Source organism: Leptonotus elevatus, chromosome 10, assembly GCF_054856555.1.
Source record: "Leptonotus elevatus isolate MCC_2025b chromosome 10, RoL_Lele_1.0, whole genome shotgun sequence".
NCBI lineage: Eukaryota > Metazoa > Chordata > Actinopteri > Syngnathiformes > Syngnathidae > Leptonotus > Leptonotus elevatus.
The window spans coordinates 14,518,373-14,542,717 of NC_141248.1; the positions used below are offsets into that span (position 1 = coordinate 14,518,373).

At 40.8% G+C, this 24,345-nt stretch overlaps 4 protein-coding genes and 1 long non-coding RNA gene across 11 annotated transcripts; 4 read left to right on the top strand and 1 right to left on the bottom strand.

Annotated features, from left to right (window-relative positions):
- Positions 1 to 274: 274 nt before the first annotated feature.
- LOC147167227 (uncharacterized) lies at positions 275 to 4,546 on the top strand. The gene is made up of 2 exons (XM_086087642.1): positions 275 to 1,016; positions 2,187 to 4,546. Exons 1-2 carry the CDS (start codon positions 298 to 300, stop codon positions 4,159 to 4,161), a joined length of 2,694 nt encoding a protein of 897 aa, XP_085943768.1. The 5' UTR covers positions 275 to 297; the 3' UTR covers positions 4,162 to 4,546.
- Positions 4,547 to 6,669: 2,123 nt separating this feature from the next.
- guca1ab.2 (guanylate cyclase activator 1Ab.2) lies at positions 6,670 to 9,649 on the top strand. Of its 2 annotated transcripts, none has more exons than XM_086087653.1 (4): positions 6,670 to 7,324; positions 8,408 to 8,557; positions 8,789 to 8,879; positions 8,971 to 9,649. In XM_086087653.1, exons 1-4 carry the CDS (start codon positions 7,268 to 7,270, stop codon positions 9,099 to 9,101), a joined length of 429 nt encoding a protein of 142 aa, XP_085943779.1. In that variant the 5' UTR covers positions 6,670 to 7,267; the 3' UTR covers positions 9,102 to 9,649. The 2 variants fall into 2 exon arrangements, with proteins under 2 accessions (XP_085943779.1, XP_085943778.1); XM_086087652.1 differs by having other exon boundaries at positions 6,674 to 7,588.
- A 27-nt stretch (positions 9,650 to 9,676) lies between these two features.
- On the bottom strand, positions 9,677 to 24,191 carry LOC147167229 (uncharacterized). Of its 2 annotated transcripts, none has more exons than XR_015096338.1 (10): positions 23,801 to 24,191; positions 22,869 to 23,042; positions 22,647 to 22,721; positions 21,985 to 22,418; positions 20,085 to 20,184; positions 18,366 to 18,489; positions 16,013 to 16,136; positions 11,621 to 12,170; positions 11,425 to 11,541; positions 9,677 to 10,698 (listed from the first exon to the last, which is right to left on the bottom strand). It is a non-coding gene; the product is annotated as an uncharacterized LOC147167229 (long non-coding RNA). The 2 variants fall into 2 exon arrangements; XR_015096337.1 differs by having other exon boundaries at positions 11,420 to 11,541.
- On the top strand, positions 9,789 to 14,475 carry irf6 (interferon regulatory factor 6). Its single transcript, XM_086087650.1, has 8 exons — positions 9,789 to 10,138; positions 10,313 to 10,491; positions 10,615 to 10,810; positions 11,263 to 11,361; positions 11,461 to 11,730; positions 11,832 to 12,224; positions 12,318 to 12,436; positions 13,626 to 14,475. Exons 2-8 carry the CDS (start codon positions 10,318 to 10,320, stop codon positions 13,854 to 13,856), a joined length of 1,482 nt encoding a protein of 493 aa, XP_085943776.1. The 5' UTR covers positions 9,789 to 10,138; positions 10,313 to 10,317; the 3' UTR covers positions 13,857 to 14,475.
- eps8l3a (EPS8 signaling adaptor L3a) lies at positions 14,621 to 23,808 on the top strand. 5 transcript variants are annotated; one of them, XM_086087649.1, is made up of 19 exons: positions 14,621 to 14,714; positions 16,046 to 16,122; positions 16,240 to 16,313; positions 16,395 to 16,459; positions 18,355 to 18,513; positions 18,667 to 18,816; positions 19,801 to 19,841; positions 19,913 to 19,998; positions 20,077 to 20,210; positions 20,434 to 20,539; positions 20,635 to 20,708; positions 20,810 to 20,884; positions 21,720 to 21,865; positions 21,945 to 22,211; positions 22,291 to 22,387; positions 22,470 to 22,574; positions 22,702 to 22,787; positions 22,909 to 23,044; positions 23,137 to 23,808. In XM_086087649.1, exons 2-19 carry the CDS (start codon positions 16,058 to 16,060, stop codon positions 23,146 to 23,148), a joined length of 1,878 nt encoding a protein of 625 aa, XP_085943775.1. In that variant the 5' UTR covers positions 14,621 to 14,714; positions 16,046 to 16,057; the 3' UTR covers positions 23,149 to 23,808. The 5 variants fall into 5 exon arrangements, with proteins under 5 accessions (XP_085943775.1, XP_085943771.1, XP_085943773.1 ...); XM_086087645.1 differs by having other exon boundaries at positions 20,074 to 20,210; positions 23,137 to 23,806; XM_086087647.1 differs by having other exon boundaries at positions 14,665 to 14,714; positions 16,043 to 16,122; positions 20,074 to 20,210; positions 23,137 to 23,806.
- Positions 24,192 to 24,345: the final 154 nt, after the last annotated feature.

Genomic DNA, 24,345 nt, shown 5'->3' on the forward strand with positions numbered 1-24,345 from the left:
GACGAAGAGGCAAATTTTGTAAAAAAGCAAAACGACGTTGCTCGAGACGAGTTGGAGAAGAATAAATTCATTCAAGAACAACAGAGTCTGCAGATTGCCGCGCTGGCGGCGAAAGTACAAGAGCATAAGGTCCAGTTTGAGGAGGCTCAATTTTTAATCTACAGTAAAGACGACGAGTTGGCAAAGCAAAACAGGAAAATTGCTTATCAAAATGAAGTCGCGGAGGAGCTCAACGCCTACTTAAGCAGTTTTAAGCAACAAATACATGATCTTAAAGGCCAGCTGGAACTCAGGCAGATGGACGAAATATTAAGCAATAATATTTGTGGGAACCTGGCGGAGACGGCGGCACCTGAGCAGGAGCTGAGTCGTGAAAACCAATTGGGTTTGAAGATTGAGATCAAAGATGTGAGCGTGCAAATCAAAGATCATCCAAACAATTGCTGGATTGAGCCACAAAAGCTTATAAAGCACACGCTGGCTTTGTGCGACTCCCCGAGTCTGAAGATGGAAACAGAAAACGAAGAACTCCGGACCCAAATTAAAAGTCTTCAGGAAAATCAAGTCAAGCTCACTGACCTCAACAGGCACCTGAATGAAAAGGTGGCTCATCTTGATTCTTGGGGCGCAAATGGAGATTTGGGCGCACAAGGCGAAGAAGATCTTGGCGAAAATGAGGACAGGCTGACCAAGCAGAACCACCTGCTCGGCGAGAAGCTGGCCGACCTCGAAACAGAGAATGGAGATTTAAGAGTGCAAGTGGAAGATCTGAAAGAAAATGAGAAACTCATAAAGCAGAGGACAAAAACCCTCATCGCTGAGTTGGAACAGTATCAAATTGAGCATGACCGTCTGAGGACGGAAGCTCAGGCGCTCAGGACCCAATTGCACGATCAAAGTGATCTACGGGGAAGGATAGAACATGCTGAATTGCAAATGGAGAAAGCCTTGGCGGGGAAGGAAAAGTTGAGTAACAAACTGCGGGAGCTGGAAAAAAAGGGCAACTCTTTAAAAAAGCAACAGGACGTTGTTCCCGCCAAGATGGACGCACATCGGGATCAACAAAGCCAAACGATTGACAGGCTGGTGGCGGGATTAAAAGACAAAAAACGCCAGGTTGAGGAGGCCACATTTCTCGTCAATAGTAAAGACGACGAGTTGGAAAAGCTAAGCGTAGAGGAGATGAAGACTCTCGTCATGACTTTAAAACATAACATTTCCGATCTTCAAGGGTTTTTAGAACTCAATCAAACTGCAAATAAGGAGCAACCTGTTAAAAAATCCGATGCGGCGGAGCCGGGTGAGATGCAACCGCAGTCGGTATCCAGCAGACTTCCCAATCGGACCAAAACGATTTCCATTTGGCATTTTAAAGCGCTTACAAAAGGTTCGACGACATGTTTCTTTCAAGGACTCGTCATGGCGGTGCTCCTGCTTCAAGCTTTATTTTTATTGATCATATTTTCCGATGATACTGACTTCTCAAACATAGCTGATCTATTTCACAGATGCTAGGTTTTTTGTATTACAAGAATTCCTTGTCTTCGGAAAGTGCTGCTTGGGTCATATATGACTTGTTTCATAAACTTTAAAGGTCACTGGGTTTTAGGTTCACGTGGTTTGGTTACTGACTAGTCTCTAGTCAATGTATGGTTTTTTTTTTATGTATATAACCTGACAAGAATGTCTGGACTCTTATGGAGAAACGATTAAATTGTTTTTATCTGTCTTAAAATAGTTAGTAACCAAACATGTTTTAAATAAGCCACTTGCTTTTGTATTAAAAAAAATTGTGTTGAAATCAACGCATGTTTTTTCCTCAAACATTTTACAGTACACCCCACAGGGCTTTAATGACATAATACTTCAAAGTCCCTTTATCCATCAGCTGCCAGCTCTATTCCTTTTATTTGGCATCTTCTGTTAGATCATAAAGGTGAACCGAGCAGCCCATGCATGACTTTTATTGAGCTGCGGACATGTTTGACGTCAAATGAAAACTGCATTTACGGCGAGATTTGACGTATGCCTTGTAAGCAATGGAACTCTTAAAGAGCACGAAGCAGTCCGGCATCTCCGGTTGCCGATAAAGGGGATAAGAATTTGGGACAAATGATGGCTTGTGTGAAAGAGCAACGATTACAAAATGACCGCCTCACGGACCATTACAACGATCTTGAAAAGAGAAAGTCCGCGCTGGCCGAGCGCAAACGACTCCTCGATGAGAAGCTGGCTCATCTGGAATGTCAGAGTGACGCGATGGAAGCGGAGAAAAAAGACTTGAGAGCCATACTTAAGGACAATCGAGAAAATGAGCAGAATTTCCTCGACGAAGAGTTGACTCAGCGTAATTCTTGGACTGTCACGCTGGAGACAGAAGACGCGGACCTGACGACAAAATGTAGCAAGACGGTAACGCTGACTGAGGTGAACGACCGCAAGGTGACGCTGTTTAAAAGTTGGAGTGTGAATATGGAGACTGACCAGGAAAAGTTATGGAAACAAGTTAAAGTCCTCGAAGAGACGAACACCTCGTTTACGCAACAAAATGAGCTCCTCTGTGAAAAGCTGGCTCACAACGAGTCCTGCAGTGTGAAAATGGAGACGCACCTGAGGATGCAAATCAAACGCCTTCAAGAAAGCGAAGACACTTTGACGAAGCAGAACGAGTCCCTCGATAATAAGGTGGCGCAGCTTAAGAGGTGGGTTGGAATGATAGAGAAGCAAAATGAAAACCTTCAGGCGCGGGTCAACGTTCTGAAGGAAAATGAGAACATCACGAATGAGATGATTGAGAACTTAGTGGCTAATTTGGCCCACGTTGAAACCCAGAGGGCCAAAGATCAAGCGGACATGTATTGCACGAGAACAAAACTGCAGACTGTAAGGGGCCAATTGCAAGACCAAGATGAACTCCTAAGGAGGTTCGATCACGCCGAATCTCGCCTGGAGATCGCATGTGCGGAAAATGAGAGTTTAGGCAACAAACTGCGGGAACTTCAGGACGTGGACGAAGATTTGAAAAAACAGAATGACGTAGTTAGAGAAGAGCGAGGACAGCTTATATCTCTCCGCGACCAACAATCTGAACAAATTGCCCAACTCGAGGCAGCGGCCAACGACCTACAGCGGCAATTTGACAAGGTTCGATTTGTCATCTGTAGTAAAGATGAGTTGTTAGCAAAGCAAAAGAGAGAAATGGAAGCACTAAACTCTCTTGCTAACAGTTTGAAACAAACGATACATCATCTTCAGAACCAAGCGGAACTCAGGAATACGGAAAACAAATTTGTGGCGGAGGCAGCACACGAGCACGTCAGCGAAAGTCCGCCGGATAGGAACAAAACGAGAGCGCAAATGAAAGCTCTCCGTCAAAACGGTGACGCCTTTACTGAGCCAAAAAGGCTTTTCAAGCATACGTTGGCTCTGTGTGACTCGCCAGGGCTCAAAATTGAAACGGAGAAAGAACTGAGAACGCCGCTTAAGGAACTTCAAGAAGAGCAAGTCAGAATGACCGAGATGAGCGGCGGCCCTCTTAGAGAAAAGCGGGCTCATCTCGAATGTTGGCATGCCAAGAATGACGATTTAAAGGCCAAAGTTGAATATCGCAAAGACGACGAGAACATCTTCAACGACAAGGCGGAGACCATTATTTCGGACTTGTGCCAATTTGAATCTCAAATTGACAAGGAAAATATTAAAAGCCCTCAGTCAAAAGCGGACCCGCAGACGTTTTTGTTCCACTTGACAGATCAAGTTTATTTGAAGAAGACCGCAGATCACGTGGAGAGTCTCGCCGGAACAAAGGTGGCGGAAAATGAAAAGCCGAGCAACAGCCAATGTGACGTTGACGAAAAGTATCACATTTTAAAAATGAATGAGGTCGTTGGTGTCGAACTCGGAGACCATAAATCTGTTGGAGACCAGCAGGCCAAAAATCTTACACACCTGAAAACAGCATTCAAAGATCACAAACTTCAAGTTGAAGAGTCTGGAATTGTCCTCCTCTGCATCAAAGATGACTTCTTAACAATAAAAAGCAAAGAAATACATTACGGAGACAAAGGTGGAGATGGCCCTCTGTTTATCGCTTTGGCGCAATCAATTCTTAACTTTCAGCGCAAGTTGAAACACATGGAAGAAATATTAACCGCAGATTAACATTTAGCATCGAAACCCTGTAGGCAGCCTGAAGACGATCGTCTTGCGACGGTCATCCGAGACAACAGCTGCCAGGGTTTACCAGAAGAACTTGGGAATGCTACTTGCCGCATCTTTTCTGTGGAAATTTTCACACCTATTAATAATGAGACAGTTTTACTTACTTTGGCCTATCGATATTCTACGATTCGTGAACCTCAAGACTGACTGGTTTATGTTGCGGCTGTTGTTTGCGTGTCCTTATGTTTGCGCACTTATTAAATTGGACATATGATACATAATATCCTTGCTTCAATCCCTCTTTTAGTATTCAACAAATATCCGTCAAGTCTTAAGACAGCGGAACCTTGGAATTCGAACATCTCGGAACTCGTACAAATCGGACTTCGACCCAAAAATCGGAGAGAAAAAAAAGCCGAACATACCTTGAACGGGTAGACGGGTCAAGCCGAGCGATGCCGACGTGAAACGTCCATAAAGAAAGCCTCGTAGCGTTCCTAAAGAAACAACATGCGATCGGGGGAGTCACCCTCCCTCGCGCCGTGCTCTTGTTATTCACCAGACGCATTCAAGAGTTTTGATGGTCCGTTTAGGAACGCTACGGAGGCTTACCTTGCTTTCTTTACAGACGTTTCACATTGCTCGGCAGAGAGCCCGCCGCCATTCTGCGTCACTACGCACTGAATGCGTTGCCACGTAAATAGCAATGGCGGCGTACGTCCAAGTAAAGTTTCTACAAAATGTATTAAACTGGAAAGGATTTTTGAAAAATGAATCTCACAGTTATGTTAGTAACAACCAAATAAATAATATGGAGCAAACTTGTCATGACAGTCGGGGTTCCTTTTAAGGAAGAAGATGATCGCAGTGTTGTATCTACCGTGACTACTTCCGTAAATACTGGTGCGTGGACAAGCATAAGGACCCCTTAGTAGTCTAGCAATATCCCCAATGTAAAATACACAAAGTCAGCACTGAACTAAAGAAAGCGTTAACATTTTATTTTCTATTTTACATAAATAGAAATTTAATTTAATTAGAAATAAATTAAAATAGAAATTCTCAGTTTTTGGAGCTTGGGAACGGTAATTGCATTTACATTATTTCCTATGGGGAAAAATGTTTTCGGATGTTGAACAAATCGGACTTTGAACACTTCACAGGAACGAATTATGTTCAAACTCCGAGATACCCCTGTATTGATAAAAACTAAAGATTTGTTCTTGGCCCTCTGTGGTCCAAGTTTTTGTCAGTGGTCTTCCAATCATAAACTTTCCACGGAAATTGGCTGATTATGATCGGTGGCTGATCAATCGGAGCAGGGGCTTCCTCTAGCAGACATCAACAGCATTTCTTATGCTATTACTAGCGTAGTTCGGCGTGGGGGGAAAAACAACAACCAAACCAACAGCTGTAAACAATTTCCTTGCTACAAGAATCCGACACTGAACCTTTTCAAGTTGTGGCCACCAAGTTTTGATTGGCCCTGTCTGAACCAATGCTGACCTCACATGCATGATATGGTAACTTTTAAAGATGGTTTCACATTATTGTATCATTTAGGCCACTAAGAAAAGTCTGTGGTTTTATTTGTTTTGCATGTAATGTTTTTTTTTTCCAGGCAGTGTAAAATCTTATAATATTAATATTTAACATTTTTGACCTCCCAACCACTAATACTGGAAAACTTGCAGAATGAAAGATCAAAGCCGATTTGCTGTATTTAATTATTATTATTATTATTTTTTTTTAATCAACACTCTTGTTTACAATAGTCACACGTAGACGATTGACCAGCACTCTCATGTGCCCTCGTTTTCCAGTTTACCATGTTGCTGCTGCAAGGATAAGTGTCAAGATGATGATTAGTCTAAAGAGGATCAAGAATCCTCCAAGGAGAGTGAGCTGACCACCGACATTAACCCTCGTGAAAAGGAACCCTGCCTTTCACGTGCACGTCGCAGAACAGGTTAATACACGAGGTTAATATATCTGTTTACTTTTAAAAGGATATGATTCCAGTATTGTGGGAGTTTCAGTTCTATTTATAATCAATATAATAATTTTCTATATATTATTATTAAATATTTTGTTCTCTCATTTTAATTATATATTAACTCATTCACTGCCATAAATTCATTTGAACTATTTCTATTAGTTTAAATTTTTTCCCACTTTTGTTATGAGAACCTAGATTTTTTTTATTGTACATTTAGAACAGATATAAAATTTGTGATTAATCGAGTTAACTAGTGAAGTCATGCGATTAATTACGATTACAAATTTTAGTCGTCTGACGCCCCTAATTTAAAATAACTTTTTTTTAATCACGTCAGGCAATTATTTTAATATTAATATTTTAATTTTTTATTGTAATTAATTGCATGACTTCACTAGTCAACTCAAGCTTAATCACAAATGTTATATCTGTTTCATACTCTTAACAAAAGTGGGAACAAATGTTAAACTAATAAAAATAGTTCAAATGAAGTTTTGACGTCTATAGCCGTCAATGGCAGTGAATGAGTTAATTATAATTATATTTTATAATATTATATTAGAATCATTTAATAATGTATCATTTATAGCTCACCCAAATTCAAAAGGTATGTATTGTTGATGTATTTGAACTATTTATACTAACATAGGTTATCTTACCCTTTTTAATCCTGTAAAGCTAGACAGCAGTCTTCTATCACGCCTTAAATCTGCGGAAACAACCAAGACTGGTTCTTCCAGTTCCTCGGTAGGAATTCATTATGCCACCTGAAATATGAAGAAAGAACATTTGGCATTACTGTATTTGTTTCACAATGTGTACTGTACAGTTTAGTCCTTCCAAAGTGAAATCCATTCAGTCAAGTACAAAAACAATACTTTTGAGGGCATCAGCTCAGCATTAAGCTATAATCTGCATCGAACTTCGTCAACTTTTAAGAGTGGTGACATAGATAATTGTCATTGTTTAATAAATGGCCAAGGAAGATACATAAATTCATCACTAGTAGTTGCCTCTGCCTTTACGAGCGCTCTAAATAGTTAAGTCTTGTGGTCAAGCAAAGTAGATTACCACATCAGAGCTTTTCGCAGACGCTCTGAAGGATGAATGGCCGCAAGCTTTTTCAAAACAAGCAAGCTTCCCATGCCCGGGTGCTTGGATGCGGTACGTTTCAATACAGCGCGGTTTACTCTTGAAGGATTTTACGAAGGACTTTATGTGAAGAAAACAAGCATGGGAAACAACGACTCGACTGTGGAGGATCTGCAAACTTGCGAGAGTCATCAGTGGTATAGAAAATTCATGACCGAGTGCCCTTCGGGACTTCTTTCGTTCTATGAGTTCAAGAAGTTTTTCGGTCTGAGGAACCTGTCGGAATCGTCAAACGCCTATGTTAAGGCGATGTTCACGACATTTGATTTGAATGACGTAAGAGTGTTTATTTCTTTATTTTTGATTGACTTTGTCATCATTATCTGGCCTTTTTTTTTTATGCTTAGTCGGCTGATGAAGAGTCTCACTTAAGAAAGCTGTTGATTCATAGCCCTTGCTTTAATATTTCTGAAGGATGCTTGACACTGTAGCACCTCAACAGATATAAAATTATATTAATTCATTTAAATAACTTGTATGCGGACACTCAGGAATTGGGAATGACTGTAAAAAATGTATTATTTATATTTGTTTGATAAACAAAATGTTGCTGTTGCTGGTGACCCGAAATGATTGCAACCCATACTATGGATGATAAAATCTGTTTTTAATTCTGCGACTATCTCATTTAGCAGATTATTGGAATAGGAAGGGATGACAAAGGGAAAACTTCAACAGCTTTTTCTGAAAATGCCTCGGACAACTGAGCAGAGAAATATGTGCGGAGATCTAATTTCAGACGCAGGCGAACATTTGACGGAAATTCCATTTCAGCATTTACACTACAAAAGTGATAAACAGATGAGTAGATAATTCTAGGACCAAAGGAACTGTTCAGAACTTGGGCTCCAAACTGGATGCCATTTGAATGTTAGGGTGGTTGTTGACGTCATGTGACTCTGTCACTTGCGCTAGACGGCTAGATGGATGGATGAATTACTATAAATTCAAATATGTGTGGCAATTAACGCATTTCCATCATCACTTGTAGAAATGTCAGGCACTACGGGTTACAATCATTCGGGGTCATCCAGAACATTTGTAAGCACAAACCTACAGTGGGATGTAGAAGAATAGTGTTTGTGTGTATTTTAGGATGGTTTCATTGATTTCATGGAATACGTAGCTGCTCTCAGTCTGGTTCTTAAGGGAGCAGTGAAACAGAAACTTCGCTGGTACTTCAAACTCTATGATATCGATGGAAGTGGCTGCATTGACCGCGGGGAGCTGCTGCTGATCTTCAAGGTATTAGTAAGCCCCTAAAGCCTTGTTAGTGCTACATACGTATGTTCATAAGTGACTTGGGGAAAATCCCACTTACTGACCTATTGGTTCTGAATCAAGCGTACGAAGCATGAAGCAGTTGAGTGGGACTGTTTTGTGCGAAGCAATAGCTGACACTTGGGCGACATCTACTGGTGGATTAAAGTAAGATATGAGTGGTACAATTCACCATGATGTTTTCTTTCATGCTAGTCTATTGATGCAATCAATGGAATTCACGATGACATCAAAACAGAGGAGTTTACCAACATGGTATTTGACAAAATTGACATCAACGGAGATGGTACGCAGTGTTGTTTCCACTGACATGCCCATTTAGCTTAAACTGTTCATTAAATCTAAATTAATTGGTTTTATTGTGCCCTTTAACGAAGGTGAGCTGTCCTATGAAGAGTTCATGGAAGGCGTTCAAGATGACGAGATGCTGCTGAATATGCTGACACAGAGTTTGGACATTTCACACATCGTTCAGAAGATTGAAGGAGAAATTATGGCTAAAAAATAAATGTTAAACATCATGGATCTTCAGCATGTACCGCGGAGCCAGAGTATTTCTCACATATGTTGCCATTGGAGGACTTCTTATTAACCATGAATATTTGAACTGCATGTTATTGATGACACCAACTCCACTCCACAAACTGCCGTGATGCGCTGAGAAATAAGAAGAGGTGCTTTTCAGGAGTTGCTAAGAAAGCTGCTTGGTGATGAAAAGTCGACTTGGTGTTGATGCTCAGCCATTTTGGTTTTTGTCTTTTTTACAATTTGTTCAGGCATCTTGTGGCCAGTGAGTATACTTATCTAGAGGTTTATCCAGGTTGTTACGAGTCTTGAACTTGTTTTATATACAGTATTGTGATACTGTGTGCTGTAATGTCATGCAGTGGGGTATATAGATATACAAATCACATATGATCCGCTTTATCTATCTATCTATCTATCCAGGTTGTGTCTTGTTATTGTTTAAGAGCTGCTTATCTTCACTCAGTCTTTCTTTATGTGAGACTGCTGGGGCTGGACAGATAAATAAATACATTTTCAAGGTTTATGCAAGACCTTGACGGCTACAAGTGGATTTTATTTTTCGTGTATTCAGTTGTGTACATATTAAGGAACTCTAAAAGGCAGTTTGAACATTTAGGATTGTAAAAAAAAAAAGAGAATGATTTGGCAGCAAGTGAGAAAATGGCAGTTGAAAATCACACTCATTTTTGGGCGAGTATGCATGACCCGTGATGTTGGAGGACATTGTGGAAAAGGTGTGTCATCTGTGTGACGTCACCGCCCTACCTGAGTTTCGGCTAAGGGAAGTGGGCGGAGTGAGGCTGAGAAAACACCAGGCCCGAGGAGTTCACGGGGACAAACTTGGTGCTTGTTGTTATCTTCACATTTGAATTTCGTGCGGTGGTTTATCGAAAATCACACAATTACGGTTAGTTTAGATAAGCGAAGGAAAAAAAACGCTTGAGGAGGGGGAACATCCGACTATTTTGGGCCAGAGGCCGACTGGCAAAAGCAACAGCCACTTCCTGTTTCGTGCAGGTACGTGACATCGTTTCATTTCACTTGAACGGAATACTGCTCGCATTTCAAATGGTGTCTGTATATCTACTGTGTAAAACGTCACTCCCACCGAGTATACTTTAAACAGACTTTAACCGGGAGAACAGTTGCACCCATCCCACCGTCACCTTGTTTTCCTTTTTCTTCCGCCAGTCGACATGTCGGTGACGCCGCGACGGGTCCGCCTGAAGCCGTGGCTGGTCGCCCAAGTGCACAGCGGGAGATATGCCGGCCTGGAGTGGCTCGACCGTGACGCCATGCGCTTCCAGATCCCGTGGAAGCACGCCACTCGACACACGCCCCAACACGAGGACGAGGACACCATATTCAAGGTAAATACATCTTCTCATTCGAAACCATCCTTTTGGGACACTCCTGGCGTCTTGTATCTCATAAAATATATTCATGCGAGTCATGAGATATCAATATTTCCATACATTGATATGTTCCTCCAGGCGTGGGCTGTGGAGACGGGGAAATTCCAGGAAGGGACTGACGAACCCGATCCTGCCAAATGGAAAGCTCAGCTCCGATGTGCCCTGAACAAAAGCCGCGAATTCAACCTTATCTATGATGGAACCAAAGAAGTCCCGATGAATCCATTAAAGATATATGATGTTTGTGACATCCTGCAGCCCTTAAGCAACCCAGGTAAATTTAATGAAGGCATTTATGGCAAATATGAGTTTTGGGTCACTGAAAACTAAGGATGACATTTAGTGGTTTTGATTCCTTTGTTGATGCTGCTTATCAATCTGATTCTTATTGGGTTGAGGGAATGAAATAATAAAAATGGGGAAGTAGGCGACTTACTTGCAGAAGTATGTCGAGACCAAAAATTAGGTTTTTGTGTACCTTAGAAACTATTGCCTAAGGAAAATGTCCAGTTTGACTCTATATTTGTATAATATTTGGGTATACAAGTGGAACAGAAGTGACAAAAGTTCAATTAAAGTGCTGGTAAAAAAAAATTCTAAAAGGGATTTGATAGGCAGACTCAAACAAACATCTCTATGTGAACTAAATCTGCATTCTAATAATAAATTGGATGGATAATTAATCATTCCTTTTATAGATACATATATTTGCTAATGAAACCACAGGTTCTTCAGATGCTGGTTCTTGGACCCCAGGTGAGGAAGATGGCGCCGAGGAAGATATTCCAGACACACCAGAATCTCTTCCTCCATACCCATCTAATGGTGGGGACTTCATGTTCCTTGTACATTTATTCAACACATTTAAAAAATGAATATTTACCTTACTTTGATGCTAACAGCAGTCTCATTCCCCCCAACCAGGCACAAGTCCTTCTCCTCTCATCTTGTGGTCTCCAATGGGCTCCGAGTCCTCCATGCCACCGCCTGCAAGTTGTCCCCAACCTAATAAAGTGTGGCCCAAAGAGGAACCCATTCAAACGTGGCCAAAACAGGAGCCTGTGGATGTGGAGATGGCACCAACGGCAATGGCTGACATGCCCGCCGCCGCTCTGGCTGACCCGTCTATGCAGGGATCGACCATTACCGACACTTTGTTTGCCTCTCCGGAGATGTGGATCAGCTCCCTGCCAAGTATGTTGGTGCTATTTTGACATCACTCGCAGCGTTTATCCAAGTACTCCTTGTTTTTGCTCCAAATGCCAATTTTTTCGGAATCCCATCTTTTAACTCAGTGACCGACCTGGAGGTGCAGTTCCTGTACCGAGGGCGGGAGATGTGTCCCACCGTCACCGTCAGCAACCCCCAGGGCTGCAGGCTCTTCTACGGCGATCTGGGCCCCATGGTCAACCAGGAGGAGCTGTTCGGACCGGTCAGCCTGGAACAGTTGCGCTTCCCGACCACGGAGAACATCATCAACGACAAGCAGAGGCGCTTCACAAACCGCCTGCTGGACGTGATGGACCGAGGCCTGGTGTTGGAGGTGAGCGGCCACGATATCTACGCCATCCGTCTGTGCCAGTGCAAGGTGTACTGGTCGGGCCCCTGTGCGCCGAATGCCTCGGCGCCAAATCCTATCGAACGACAGACAAAGGTCAAACTGTTTTGCCTGGAGTCTTTTCTCAGTGGTGAGTTGCCTGTGCTGTTATCATATCTTAGTTCCATATGTGGAAATGCGCTTTGGTGTCATTTATCATTTGAATATTTTGTGTGGTGCGTAGATGTGATCGCGCACCAACGTGGCCAAACCCCAAATCCTCCGCAGTTTGAAATCAGCCTGTGTTTTGGGGAGGAGTGGCCTGATGGAAGGCCAACAGAGAGGAAACTTATCATGGTTCAGGTGAGAATTGAACTCTTTTGAAACCCTTCATATATGTTCCACTATTTAAAATAAATAAATAAATAAAATAGTTTAGGGACCATTGCTTTATATTAAGGGGGGTGCCATAATACCTAAGAACTTCCTCAGTGCTTGTTTAATGCCACTGTGAATGTATGCTTACATTTTTTTTTTAAATAATTTAACTCCGTTTCAAGTTTTCTTAATTTTTTCAAATGCTTTTGAGTTATTTATGGTGTCAAATTCAAGGCCCAGGGGGCCAGATACGGCCAGCCACATTATTTTTTGTGGCCCTCCCTGGCAAATAGTGTTTCTTTGTTTCTTTCTAAATGGGTTTGTCCTTTTGTTTTTGGTGTAATTTAACTAAAAATATATATATTTTTTATGTGTATTGATATTACAAACAAGCATTTTCCCACCAAATCCTTTAATAATTGTATTGCACATTTGTCACTGTTTTCAATTACTTCTGATTTTCAATTCAACCAATTGTTAGAAATGCATGCAAAACAATGCAGGGCCAATTATGTATTTGTGATATGATGATTAGGTGATTATATATTTTTATGATTGTCTTAGTCATTAGGACTGGGTTTAAAAAAAAAAAAATTGACCGATGTCAAATTGATTTTCCTTTTAATTTAATGTATTTTTCCAATACATTCATGAGAAAATCTAATTTTAAAATGATCTTGCTGTTTTCTTGAAATTTACTATTGACATGAATTTCAAAGTATTTTCTTAACATTTACATAAGATCTGACTTAATGTACTTTAAGGCAATTCAGAATATTTTAAATGCATATTTACAATTGTTGAATTACAATTATGAAAGTAGGACATTGTTTGTGTAACACTTAAGTGATTAAAACACGTTACGTTAATTAACAAAAATAAATTAAATCATTTGACCAGTTACTGCCTCCACATAATTTAATTTGAAATTTAATGTTTTTATTAAATCATGTCCTTGATATTTAAAAATAATAGATTTTCCATAAATATATATTTATATTGGATTGGATTGAATCAAATCAAACTCTTGTGAATCGAAATTGAATCAATTCAAGAAATGAGTATTGATACCCAGCCCGACTGGTCATAACAGCCCTCAAAGGGAAACCAGAATTTCAATGTGGCCTTCTACAAAAATGAGTTTGACAAGCAGACAATGTTTATCCCATCGTAGATCATTCCAGTGGTGGCTCGTATGATCATCGAGATGTTTTCCGGGGACAACACGCGATCCTTCGACAGCGGCAGCGTGCGCCTCCAGATCTCCATCCCTGATATCAAAGACAACATAGTGACCCATCTGAAGCAGCTCTACTGCCTGCTGCACACCAACCAGGGCCAGGACGGTTGGGTTTTGCCTCCTGGTTCGGGCTTGAACCTTGTCCAGGCTCTGCAAGGCCAGTGAGTGCCAACCGGGCAACAGCAGAGGTCCAATATAGATCTTTATCACATGACCTGCTAGTAAAGATGTACTCCTCAACTTCTATTTAAAAGTATCTTGTCACTATGTTTTGCTCTACTTTTTTTTTATAATGTGTCTTTTTCTTCTGCTTCTCGGGCTCTGCATCTCTGTACAGTTTGTATGCAGGAGCACTACATGGAAAGGCCAAAGTCCCGCTTGCTGCAAAAGATAATTTAGCATAGTTAATGACTTACAGAGATCGCCTTGTGTATCCGAAACATGTAGCCAAATTCTCTGTTGTTACCCTGAAACTTTAAAAGCAGCACATCAAGTATGTGATTGAAAGTTTTTTTTGGAGAATTTTCTCCAGAAACTGTTTAGCCGTCTTTCGTAAGTCACACGTTAGGCAGATGTAAAGATAGAAAAAATGTGTTAGTCGTTTGAGCAGTGGATATGCAAATATTTTTAACTCACTAATTGTATGCAAATCTTTAAATATGCATTGTTCAGCTTTATGGTTGTTATGAGATGGATGCTACTGCACTTGGGGGTGCTGAGTGGTGTTCTGTGACACCTTCTATCCTGATTTTAATGTACAATAAAAAGATCACACTATGGATTACTTTCACTTGACCGCGCTGCATTTGTTTACTGTGTGAAAGTTGACAGACAGATAACATGCGATTCTTGTTGCCCGGAATCTCCCGAAATGTGGTTGCGGCACACTGTCGTGCTCTAGTGGTTGAACAATGTAAGTGCAAGCAAGTCAACTTCAAGCCACGGAGTGGGGCTCTGCAAGTGTTTACACTTTCAAATGAGTACTTCTGCAACATTCAAGGAAATCGGAGCGTCTCAACACTGGTGAGCTATTTTCTAAATCATTTGTATTTACTTTTTTTTTTTGACTATGTAGTTTATTGAGTGATTAAAAATAGATCTAGTTCAGTTTTATGCAAAAACAGATCAACCAGGTAAGAATTGTGCTACATTTGTTACTATTCCCCCCACTTTTGTCAAACAAATTGACAGTTGTGCTCATAAGTCTATAGTAGGTAAAAGTGGTATGGTCCCATTATAGTCTGTATGACTTCCAAATGTCAAAATTAAAAAAACTAAAGTTCAACCAGATTTCTCAATGGTGAGCGCATTCAAAATCTATAGGTTTCTTGTTCTGGCTGTACCTCTTGGATGTCATGTGTGCTTAAGTGAGTAATCACCGATGTACAGTAAGAAGTGAGTTAACAGCATCATGTGTGAGTTACATCACTAATCGATATTTTCAATTAATGTTTAACAGAGTGATTTCTCTTCTGCTGTCACCACAATAAATGGGTTGGTGCTTTTATTGTGGAGGCAATCGGCCATTAAAAAATAAAAAAACGCATTTAAAGTGCAGTCTGTTCTCAAATGTCATTTGCATTAGTTTTAATTTCACCAAGGCAGTGGTGCTGAATTTTCAATATATAATCGACCCTTAAGATTATTATTATTTTTTCAGTTAAGTTTGTGTTTGACATATAGGCGGTGAATATTTACACACAAAGTAAATCACACAAAGCTGTCAAATTGCTAAGAGCACATGTTAACTTATCGCCGTGGCAACTATTAAACATTTCATCCATATCTAGTAACCTTTGCTCGGGTGGGATCCCACACCGGGAACGCAACTCAGTTCTTTCACACATTTGTTGTGTCACACGCACACGCTGAACTTTGTCCTCTGTCTTTATGGGCTTGTCTTAAGTGTTCGCTCAAACTATGACTTGAATTTGTGCTGGATTTAACATTTTCCTGAAGGGAGCATTTCAATCGCGTTGAACACAAAAAGGTAAGAACTCTGTGTACTTTCTTTAACGAACAGAATCTTAAGAATACCTCCTAAGTGATGCTGTATCTACCTATATATATGTGTTGGCATTATGGGACATAAATCTGTTCAAACATCTTTATTGTCAGTGAATTGTCCTTCTCTCAATGTGATATAAGAAGAAATCAGCCGAACTGAAAAGAATCTCATGTCTAAGAAATTGGCTTGGGTGTACTCATCCTTCTATGTCAACTGAAAATAATAACAAATAAAAGTGTTGTGTTGTGTTTTAATTAAGGTTGTTTCATGACAAGAAAAAACGAAATAGCATTGCAAAATATTGTAAAGCTACCTTTTGTTTTATGACACTCATGTGACCCAGCAGGCGAGCGTGAGGATGTTCAGGAGTGACAGTCCGCTGAGAAGTGACACCAGCAGTTATGCAGGATCCATCCAGTCCAAGTATGTCCATCGTCCTGTAGCGATCATCCGGTTCCGTTATTAAATCATAAGCACGCGAGCACGCACCTCAACCGCCTCAGGCCTCGAGTAATCTGCTCGGATTTGTTGTTGCGACAGCGGCTACTCGGTCACAGATGAGGTGTCGTCGCTGGTGTCGTTGACGTCGAGGCCCAGCGCAAAGTCAATATACCGTAAGTAACCGCAACCGTTCGATTTGAGTGACGCCGTGTTAGTTTTGTGAACCACTCTGCCGTCGGCTCGTGTTTCAACAGTGCGGAGGAAGGAGTACGCCACCTCCATGAACAAGACCATCAAGTATTTCCATTACAGAGTGGAGGTGAGGTCCTGAGTAATGTTTACCTTCTAGGCTCCGTTCTGTCCACCTCGCTGACTTTGCCGTATTCGAACTATTATAGCAGTGAAGTGAAACTTGCCAAGATTGCTGATTTTTGTCTGATTTGACAATTTCCAACTTGAGCTTTAAATACACAATTAACACAGTGTTGACATCAAATCGTACCTTTTGGCACTTTGGGCCAATTCAATTTTTATCTTTTTTTTGGGGGGGGGGGACAAGTTCAAGAAATAGATGTGTCAGAAGCCTCGTATTCTTAGTTTTACAAAGACGCATTTTAATGGCTTATAATGGCCATTTTGATTTTAAGAAGTGGATCAACTCTATTGACCATTTCAATTTAAGAAGTGAAAGCTCCTTCTGCTGGCCGAATGTAGAATATGGAAGCCCGCTCCACCAGTTTAAAAATAAATAAATAAATACATACATACAATTATTTTACTCTAGCAAGATCCATTTCCGCCTTTATTTTTCCACAAGTGAATTTAAAAAAATGTTTTGTTGTAGTTTAGGAAGACCTTTTCCGCTAGTGAGAGAGAGAGAGAGAGAGAGAGAGAGAGAGAGAGAGAGAGAGAGAGAGAGAGAGAGAGAGAGAGAGAGAGAGAGAGAGAGAGAGAGAGAGAGAGAGAGAGAGAGAGAGAGAGAGAGAGAGAATAATAACAGGTGCTAAGGTTAAATTTGTCTTCCTTCTTGTATTTGGACCCACAAATGAACATCGAGCCAGAGAAAATGACAAGCAAAAAAATTCCATTTAAGAAGAATAACAAAATGAAGACGAGGCAGAAAATTAGTGGTTAGCATTAAGCTAGTTGACTATTAAATGATTTGGTTGAACATTTTGCTGTTTAACTATACATTTTTAATTCTTTTTTTTATAGTATGTGTCAGTTTTACAATCAATATAAACTGGGGGAGACAAATAATAACTTGAAACAAGCCCACTTCAACTCTTATTAGGAGAACTAGTCGTTTCTCTTTCCTCAAAGTGTTGCCATACAAGAGAGGCAACAGGTGCTAAGGAATAACTTTAAACATTTTTTAACGTGTTTTTAAAGCGTTGGAAGCGGTAAAATTATAATTTTTTTTAATTCTGCGGTCTCTCTATCACAAAGAGAGAGGGAGGGAGAGAGGGAGAGAGAGAGAGGGGGAGAGAGCGAGCGAGAGAGAGAGAGAGAGAGAGAGAGAGAGAGAGAGAGAGAGAGAGAGAGAGAGAGAGAGAGAGAGAGAGAGAGAGAGAAAAAAAAACACACTTGTCAGACCACCTTCATGCATAAGTTCATCACATGAAGTCCATAAGTCTGCCATAAAAAAATAAAAATAAATAAAATTCGATTGGCTGAAGCGGTCTACTGACAGTAAAAATAAATAAATAAATAAATATAAAAAATCTTCTTTTTTTATGCAATCGTCCGCCCCCCCACTTTTTTTTGTCTTTTTTTGTGCTATTTGTACTGCCAGAAATGGGCTTCCATAGTAAAAACATTGTGCAAACAAACTGGAATTTAAAGGGTTACATAAAAAGTATATAACGAAGAACTGATGATGCTAAAATAAATTAAGAAACAAATAAAATATATACAAATCTTTTTTTTTACACTTTTTTTGTACTGGCAGGAATGGGCTTCCATAGTAAAAAGAATAGGGTGCTTAAATTATTTAAAAAATAATAATTTTTGAGTTATCCAACCAGTGCATTGTGAAAACAAACAGGAATTTGAAGGGTTACATAAAAAGTATATAATGAAGAACTGACGAGGCTAGTGCTAAATGTAATAACTTAACAACTACTGAAGTAAAACAAGGGGGGGGGGGATCCTTTGAAATTGCAAATCAAACAGGCCGGAAGGGGTTAATGTGTTGTTGTTGTTACGTGTCAGCATCTACTCACATGCAACCTGGATGGCAAAGAGCTCCGAGGCCTCGCAGACTGCGTGGAGAGGCTTAATCTGCTCGACAAAATGGGGCGAGTGTGGGGCCAGAACATGCTGCTGGAGGTCAGCGGATCCAACCTGCTGCTCACCGACACAGAGACCAAGGTCACTCGCACCCGCTCGTGTGCAATCCATCCATTTCCCATCGGGCTTGTCGTCATTAGGGCTGCGAGTAGCTGAGTGTCCTCCCCGTGGGGGAGCGGACGAGATGGGTTGACCAAGAATTGATTCATTTAATAATGTTGGACTTTCTCTCAGGAGGTGCTGGAGTCTATTTATCTGTGCGACATCCTGGAGCTGAAGGCTGCGTTGGACACTTCGGCGTCAAACTCACTCCTGGCAGTGACGGTCAAGCCAAGCAGGAAGCACGTGACCAGCGTCTTCCTGTTCCACTGCGAGGATGTCAGGGTGAGAAGAACCCGACTAAACATCCTTTAACGGTGGGATTCTGCACTAGTGGTGTGCAGGCTCTCTCGGGAGGTACAAAAACGAAATGTGAAAAATTTGAAATACAGTCAAACAGTTTTGAATGTAGCTTGTATGCATGCTGTACATTTTTGACAATATTTTACATATTTGAAGTACAGTTCAATCGTATCATATTGTAAAACTGTTTTTAAACACGAGAGTGCAATTTTCATTATGTGCATTACATTTTTAATTGTTTTTTTTATTTTTATTTTTCCCTACATTTATATAGCACAGCGTTATTGTTCAAACTGTGCATAATATTTCAGTGATATTAAATACCAAATTCAATTTTAGGAATAAAACCTCTAACTCATTTTTGATGAACAATTACTACATACTTACATGCTGCTGTTTCTTTTTTTCTTCTTTTTCTCTTTTGGTCATTCGGGTGGGACATGGAGAGGTTAATATTTTTTTGAAGTCCTACTTTTTGTATATATATATATATATAAAAAAAAAAAGGCCTGATCGATTAAACGGCAGATATTAGCAGTTTTTGCCAATTGTTTTCCCCCCTTACATTAACACATGACAACATAAGTCAAAAATGATGACGCCACAAAAATAAGTACAAAAACAAAACAAAACAAATAGGCCAATGTTGACAATGTTTCTCTCTGTTGTAATTAAAATTTGACTAAAGGACAAAGTACCCGCGACCCTTGTTAGGAATAAGCGGAAAATAAGTGGATGGATAAAGGACAAAGTATTGTAAAACAGTCAAATGTTCTGCCTGTAATTAATATCTATTGTAAGCATGACAGGACCAAGAAGTACATCAATAAAGTTGTATTCATTATATATTATATTGTTTTGATTAATCAGCCAGTTATCAAAACTTTAGTCTATGCCCCGCGCCGCCCCCCCCCCCCCCATCCATCGGACTGAACCCACTAATAAAATGTCACATCTTGTTTACAGGCTGATTACGTCCAAAGGGGTCTTTCGCAAGCGCGTTTAAGGTAAGAGCAACCACTAGCATAAACCTGCTAAATAGTCTTTCGATTTGAATTGATGGTGACACTTTTGATAGTACATTACAAGAAGAAGCGGAAACCCGAAGTAAAATCGAATCCGAAGAGGAAGAGCCCCCCGAGTGGGCTCCTCCTGATTACAATGGTGAGGCTATGAAGACGCTGCTTTGACAGTAATAACAAGGTCTTTGTTTACACCTGGTTTTGGCCGCCCATTTAGAAGACACTCGCCTGAATGTAGCTCCGAAGGATGTTGATGACGATGAGGAGGATGTGCAGGAGGAAGAGGAGGAGGCCACCGTCAGAGAAGAACCTTTGCACCCTCCACGACCTTACACAGAGTTGGACAGAAATGTGGTATGTAAAAAAAAAAGAAAAATAAAAAGGATGGATTCTTCATGGTGTGAACAAATAGTAGGAATAAGGTGACAATACTGTCAATACCAAGTAAAGTGGAGTCTTTCATAAGTTTCGGCCAAGTGCGTCCCAATTCTCCCAACCTTCTCCAAATTCTTCCAAGTGAAGTCATGTGACTCAATTACCCCGCCCTACCTCTAGTGTATCTCTTGTTATGCTACAGGACATCTTGAATCACATCATTGGCGACATTGAGATCTTCATGGGGAAGATGGCCGCCGCCGCAGCGAAAAATGAAATGAAAAAGAAAAAAAAGAAAAAAGGCAAAGGTTTGTGAATGCAGACATTTTGTTGACATATCGGCTGACAGCTGCATATCAAATGGAGCTAAAATGCATATTCCTGATTTTGTTGTGTTTGCCAGTAATGTCCGGTATGCCACCAACGGCAGAATTTGCAGAGTGTCTTCAGAAGATCAAATGTGGTTTCAACCTTCTGGTACGCGTCCTCGACGTTATTCCCTTATTTATTTCGGCTTTCCCTACAAAAATTGCTTTACCTTATTGAATGCATTCAAGCGTTATCTTTCGTGTCCACAGGTGGAGCTGAAAGGAAAGATCGATAACCCCAGTGTGTCCGAATTCGTGCACTCCTTCTTCGCCACGTTAGCATTTGTAAGTTAGACTCCGAGTCGAAGACCCAAAGACTTTGTTTCGAATTCTGTTCCAAAGTCAGCTGGGATAGGCTTCAACACACCAGCGACTCTGATTCCAAAGTCGTAATAAAAAAATAAAAATAAAAATAAATTCAAGGCAAAAAAATACTTCAAAAAACGCTGATGAACATTCACTGTATGTTTTGTACAAAAAATGTGGAGAAAAAAAATCCTTAAAAAATATATAAATATATATTCTTACCCGGTAATTTTTTTTATATATTGGAAAAAAAATGTAAATCTGTGAGTATTCGGGGGTTAACTGTACAGAAAATGGAAAAAAAATCCACATTTTCCAATGGAGAAATTTAACAAATTACCCCCAAATTCAACATGCTTCATCAGATTTAAATCATAACATCAAAATGTTCTGAATTCCTAATTTTGGAAAAGTCCACATTTTCCTCAAAATTAACCTAAAATGAAGGGAGAAATTTAAATTCCTCTCACAATTTATCACCAGCTTCAAATAGCTTCAACATGTTCAGTATTGCAAAGATTGCTACTTTGTGAAGGAGTCCACATTTTCATGCAGAAATTCCAAAATTAACACTGAAATTGTAAATGTACCACTGAATGAATACTAGAACCCCCCCCCCCCCCCCCAAGTCTCACAACAATTCATTTTACAGCATTTCAGTTCTATTTCATCTCATCTACCTCTATTCACAATTTTTAACACAACTTTTACAGAAAATTGCCATTTTTACAGAAATAGCGCTTTCTAATGATACTGTATTTCTCAATCTCCTTGGCTGTACCTAATTTTGTGACCCATGTCGTGCGCTCACCAGATTGTAACCCAGTGCTCTGAGGACCTGCCTCCAAGCATCGTGGCCCCCCTGCTGACTCCTCAGTGTATCTGCCTCATGAGTGAGGAGGCGTCTGCAGAGGAGGACCAACTGTGGCAGTCTTTGGGAGACGCGTGGAATATCCCAAGGTAGGGAACCTAGTTGACCCCCATTTCTTAAATGTTTGTTACGTTTTGTTTGGTCATCAAAATTCTTGCTTTGGAGCAGCACCAAATGGCCCGAGGACGACGAGGACATCCCGACATACCTGCTGGAATTCTTTGACGGCTGGCAGCCTCCAGAGCTGAGGGAAGCCCCTACAACCGGTAATGAGGCCCCGGCGAGGGCGCAAGAGGTTCGGCGACGGCCCCCAAGCAGCAAGGTGAACGCTCAAACGTCCTCTCTTGGTGGACTAGAAAAACAAATAGAAGAAAACACCGAGACGATACCATCGCCTCTTGCAGCAGTAACATCGCATGTAATGCTACATTCGAGGTACACTTGCAAGCTTCATTTGCAAATTCACAATTGTGTTCTTTGTTAGTCGCTAAAAAAACGTCCCTATTCCCCCCAGGCTGCGGGAGAAGAAGCTGCGTCGCATGCGCGTCACGCACGACTTCATCTCCAGGAACAACAGAGAGCTGACCATCAGGAAAGGCGAAGTGGTGGAGGTGGCACGTCGTTCCATGCGTCTCCAAAATTCTGATGAAATAATAAAGATGACATGAAAAGTATGCTCGGTCCTCCGTGCAGCTGCTGGACGTTTCCAAGCTGTGGTGGAAAGTGAGGAACAGTCGAGGAGAGGAAGGTTTCGTCCCCAACAACGTCCTCACGGAAAATCAACAAGATGATGACATGGTGACTGATAAACACTTAACACAAATCATACATCATATTTACACTTATTATAACTTAATCAACATCTCATACTTTTTGTTGCGCTTGTACGATCGGAGCCATTGAATCATCTCTCTTCTTTCCTCAGCCCACTGGAAGCTCTCCTGTCTTGAGCAAAAAGTCCAAACCAGTCGAGGTGAAAGCCTGGCTCGAACATATGGGCTTCACCAGGATGTAAGTGAAATACTAAGTACACCTGCATGACCCAATGAGAACATCTGTCAATATGACATAGCGCACGGCGTTGCCTCAAACCTCAGCTTTTCACGTCCTTTCTCTTCTTCTGTGCTCGCAGTACGGTGCGCTGTCTGGGCGTGCTGAGCGGCTCCATGCTCCTGAGCATGACCCGAGAGGAACTGAAGACGGTGTGTCCAGAAGAAGGCGGGAGGGTCTTCTTCCAATTGCAAGCGGTCCGCTCCGCCGCCCTGGCTGTAGGTGGCAACCGTTTCCATGGAGACCAACGACAGACAAATAATGTGTGCGATGTTTACGTTGTTAGCTTTGTGTTTCTCTCGCATCCTAGGCCGCAAACTGAGCCGGAGAGTTTTCCTGGAGGAGAACATCACCAGAGGCGGTCCTCCTTCAGCTCACAGCAGACAAACCTCTGACATTTTGACTTTGGGACTTTTCACATTTGATATGTACAGTAAAACAAATCACTGGGATGTTTACATTATTATACGCTCCCTGGACTTCAAAAGCTCATCTACCAAAATTGTAATGCTAGATGTTGAGTAACACTGTCAGAGAGACACTAATTTAACAATCGTGTATGTTTATATTAGTTTGCAGTCGTTTCCCATTTTCTATTACCGCTCATTCTCACCAGAATTTCCGGTGAGCTGGAGTCTGTCCCAGCTGACTCTAGACAACTATTCCAAATCATATTCACACTTTTAGACAATATAGAGTCTTCAATTAGATGTTTGTAAACATTTGGAAGCCAGAGTACTCAGAGAAAACCGGTAAGCCTAAACCTTAGAACTGACAGAACAATTTCCTAGTATTGAATATGTTTTTATTTAACTACAATAAGAGCAAAATCTGACCTCAGAGTATTGAAGTACTCAAACTCCTACTTGATTCATGAATACATCTTACAGGTAGGTGTACAGTTAAGTGTTTAAAAAAAAAAATCAGATTCAGATTGTACAAATAAGTTAACTATGACAGAAAATAAATATTACCTTTGAAACTGCTCAAGGGTTGTTGCTTTAAGTCTTGTCGGTCTCCAAAGTGTTCATTTCAAACTGTTGCCTGAAACGCTTCAATATCACGATTGCCATCTTTTGACTGTCTACAGTCGTGCGAAGTGGGAGCTAGCAAGGCCTTATCAGAAGCACTAACCTAAATATGTAGCCTGAATCCAAATATTTGTACCATGCAATTGTATAATGTGTTCAGAGCAGCTGAAGGTGAGCCGGTGAGTGGCGGTGACGCTCGTTTACCCGAGTACCATTATTAGTACAAGGCAAAATGGCCGCCCCCCTGAGATGGATGGTACAGCTGGATTGTTCTGTTTAGTTCATATTCCTCAAATGCAGTATTAATCAAATTGCTGTGTTTAGACGAGTTGGAGCGCAGAGAATATATTAGTATAAAGAAAAAACTTTGGTTTGGGGCAACGTGTAGGCTACAGATTTCTTGAACTTTGGTGACATCCAGTGGACGAAAAACAAATTGCAATCACAAGGAAAATGCCCGTAGGCGTAGGAAGAAACCTAGAAATAAA

What these genes read in the sequence shown, in the direction of transcription:
- LOC147167227 (XM_086087642.1), top strand. Translation starts at nt 298, where the DNA reads ATGGACGAAATATTAAGCAATAATATTTGTGGGAACCTGGCGGAGACG. An exon ending in AAGGGCAACTCTTTAAAAAA is followed by an intron (nt 1,017 to 2,186) that starts GCAACAGGACGT and finishes TCTTGAAAAGAG; the next exon opens with AAAGTCCGCGCTGGCCGAGC.
- guca1ab.2 (XM_086087652.1), top strand. Translation starts at nt 7,268, where the DNA reads ATGGCCGCAAGCTTTTTCAAAACAAGCAAGCTTCCCATGCCCGGGTGC. An exon ending in AGCTGCTGCTGATCTTCAAG is followed by an intron (nt 8,558 to 8,788) that starts GTATTAGTAAGC and finishes CTTTCATGCTAG; the next exon opens with TCTATTGATGCAATCAATGG. An exon ending in AATTGACATCAACGGAGATG is followed by an intron (nt 8,880 to 8,970) that starts GTACGCAGTGTT and finishes CCTTTAACGAAG; the next exon opens with GTGAGCTGTCCTATGAAGAG.
- irf6 (XM_086087650.1), top strand. Translation starts at nt 10,318, where the DNA reads ATGTCGGTGACGCCGCGACGGGTCCGCCTGAAGCCGTGGCTGGTCGCC. An exon ending in ACGAGGACACCATATTCAAG is followed by an intron (nt 10,492 to 10,614) that starts GTAAATACATCT and finishes ATGTTCCTCCAG; the next exon opens with GCGTGGGCTGTGGAGACGGG. An exon ending in GTGGATCAGCTCCCTGCCAA is followed by an intron (nt 11,731 to 11,831) that starts GTATGTTGGTGC and finishes CTTTTAACTCAG; the next exon opens with TGACCGACCTGGAGGTGCAG.
- eps8l3a (XM_086087645.1), top strand. Translation starts at nt 16,058, where the DNA reads ATGTTCAGGAGTGACAGTCCGCTGAGAAGTGACACCAGCAGTTATGCA. An exon ending in CAGAGTTGGACAGAAATGTG is followed by an intron (nt 20,211 to 20,433) that starts GTATGTAAAAAA and finishes GTTATGCTACAG; the next exon opens with GACATCTTGAATCACATCAT. An exon ending in CATGTAATGCTACATTCGAG is followed by an intron (nt 22,212 to 22,290) that starts GTACACTTGCAA and finishes TATTCCCCCCAG; the next exon opens with GCTGCGGGAGAAGAAGCTGC.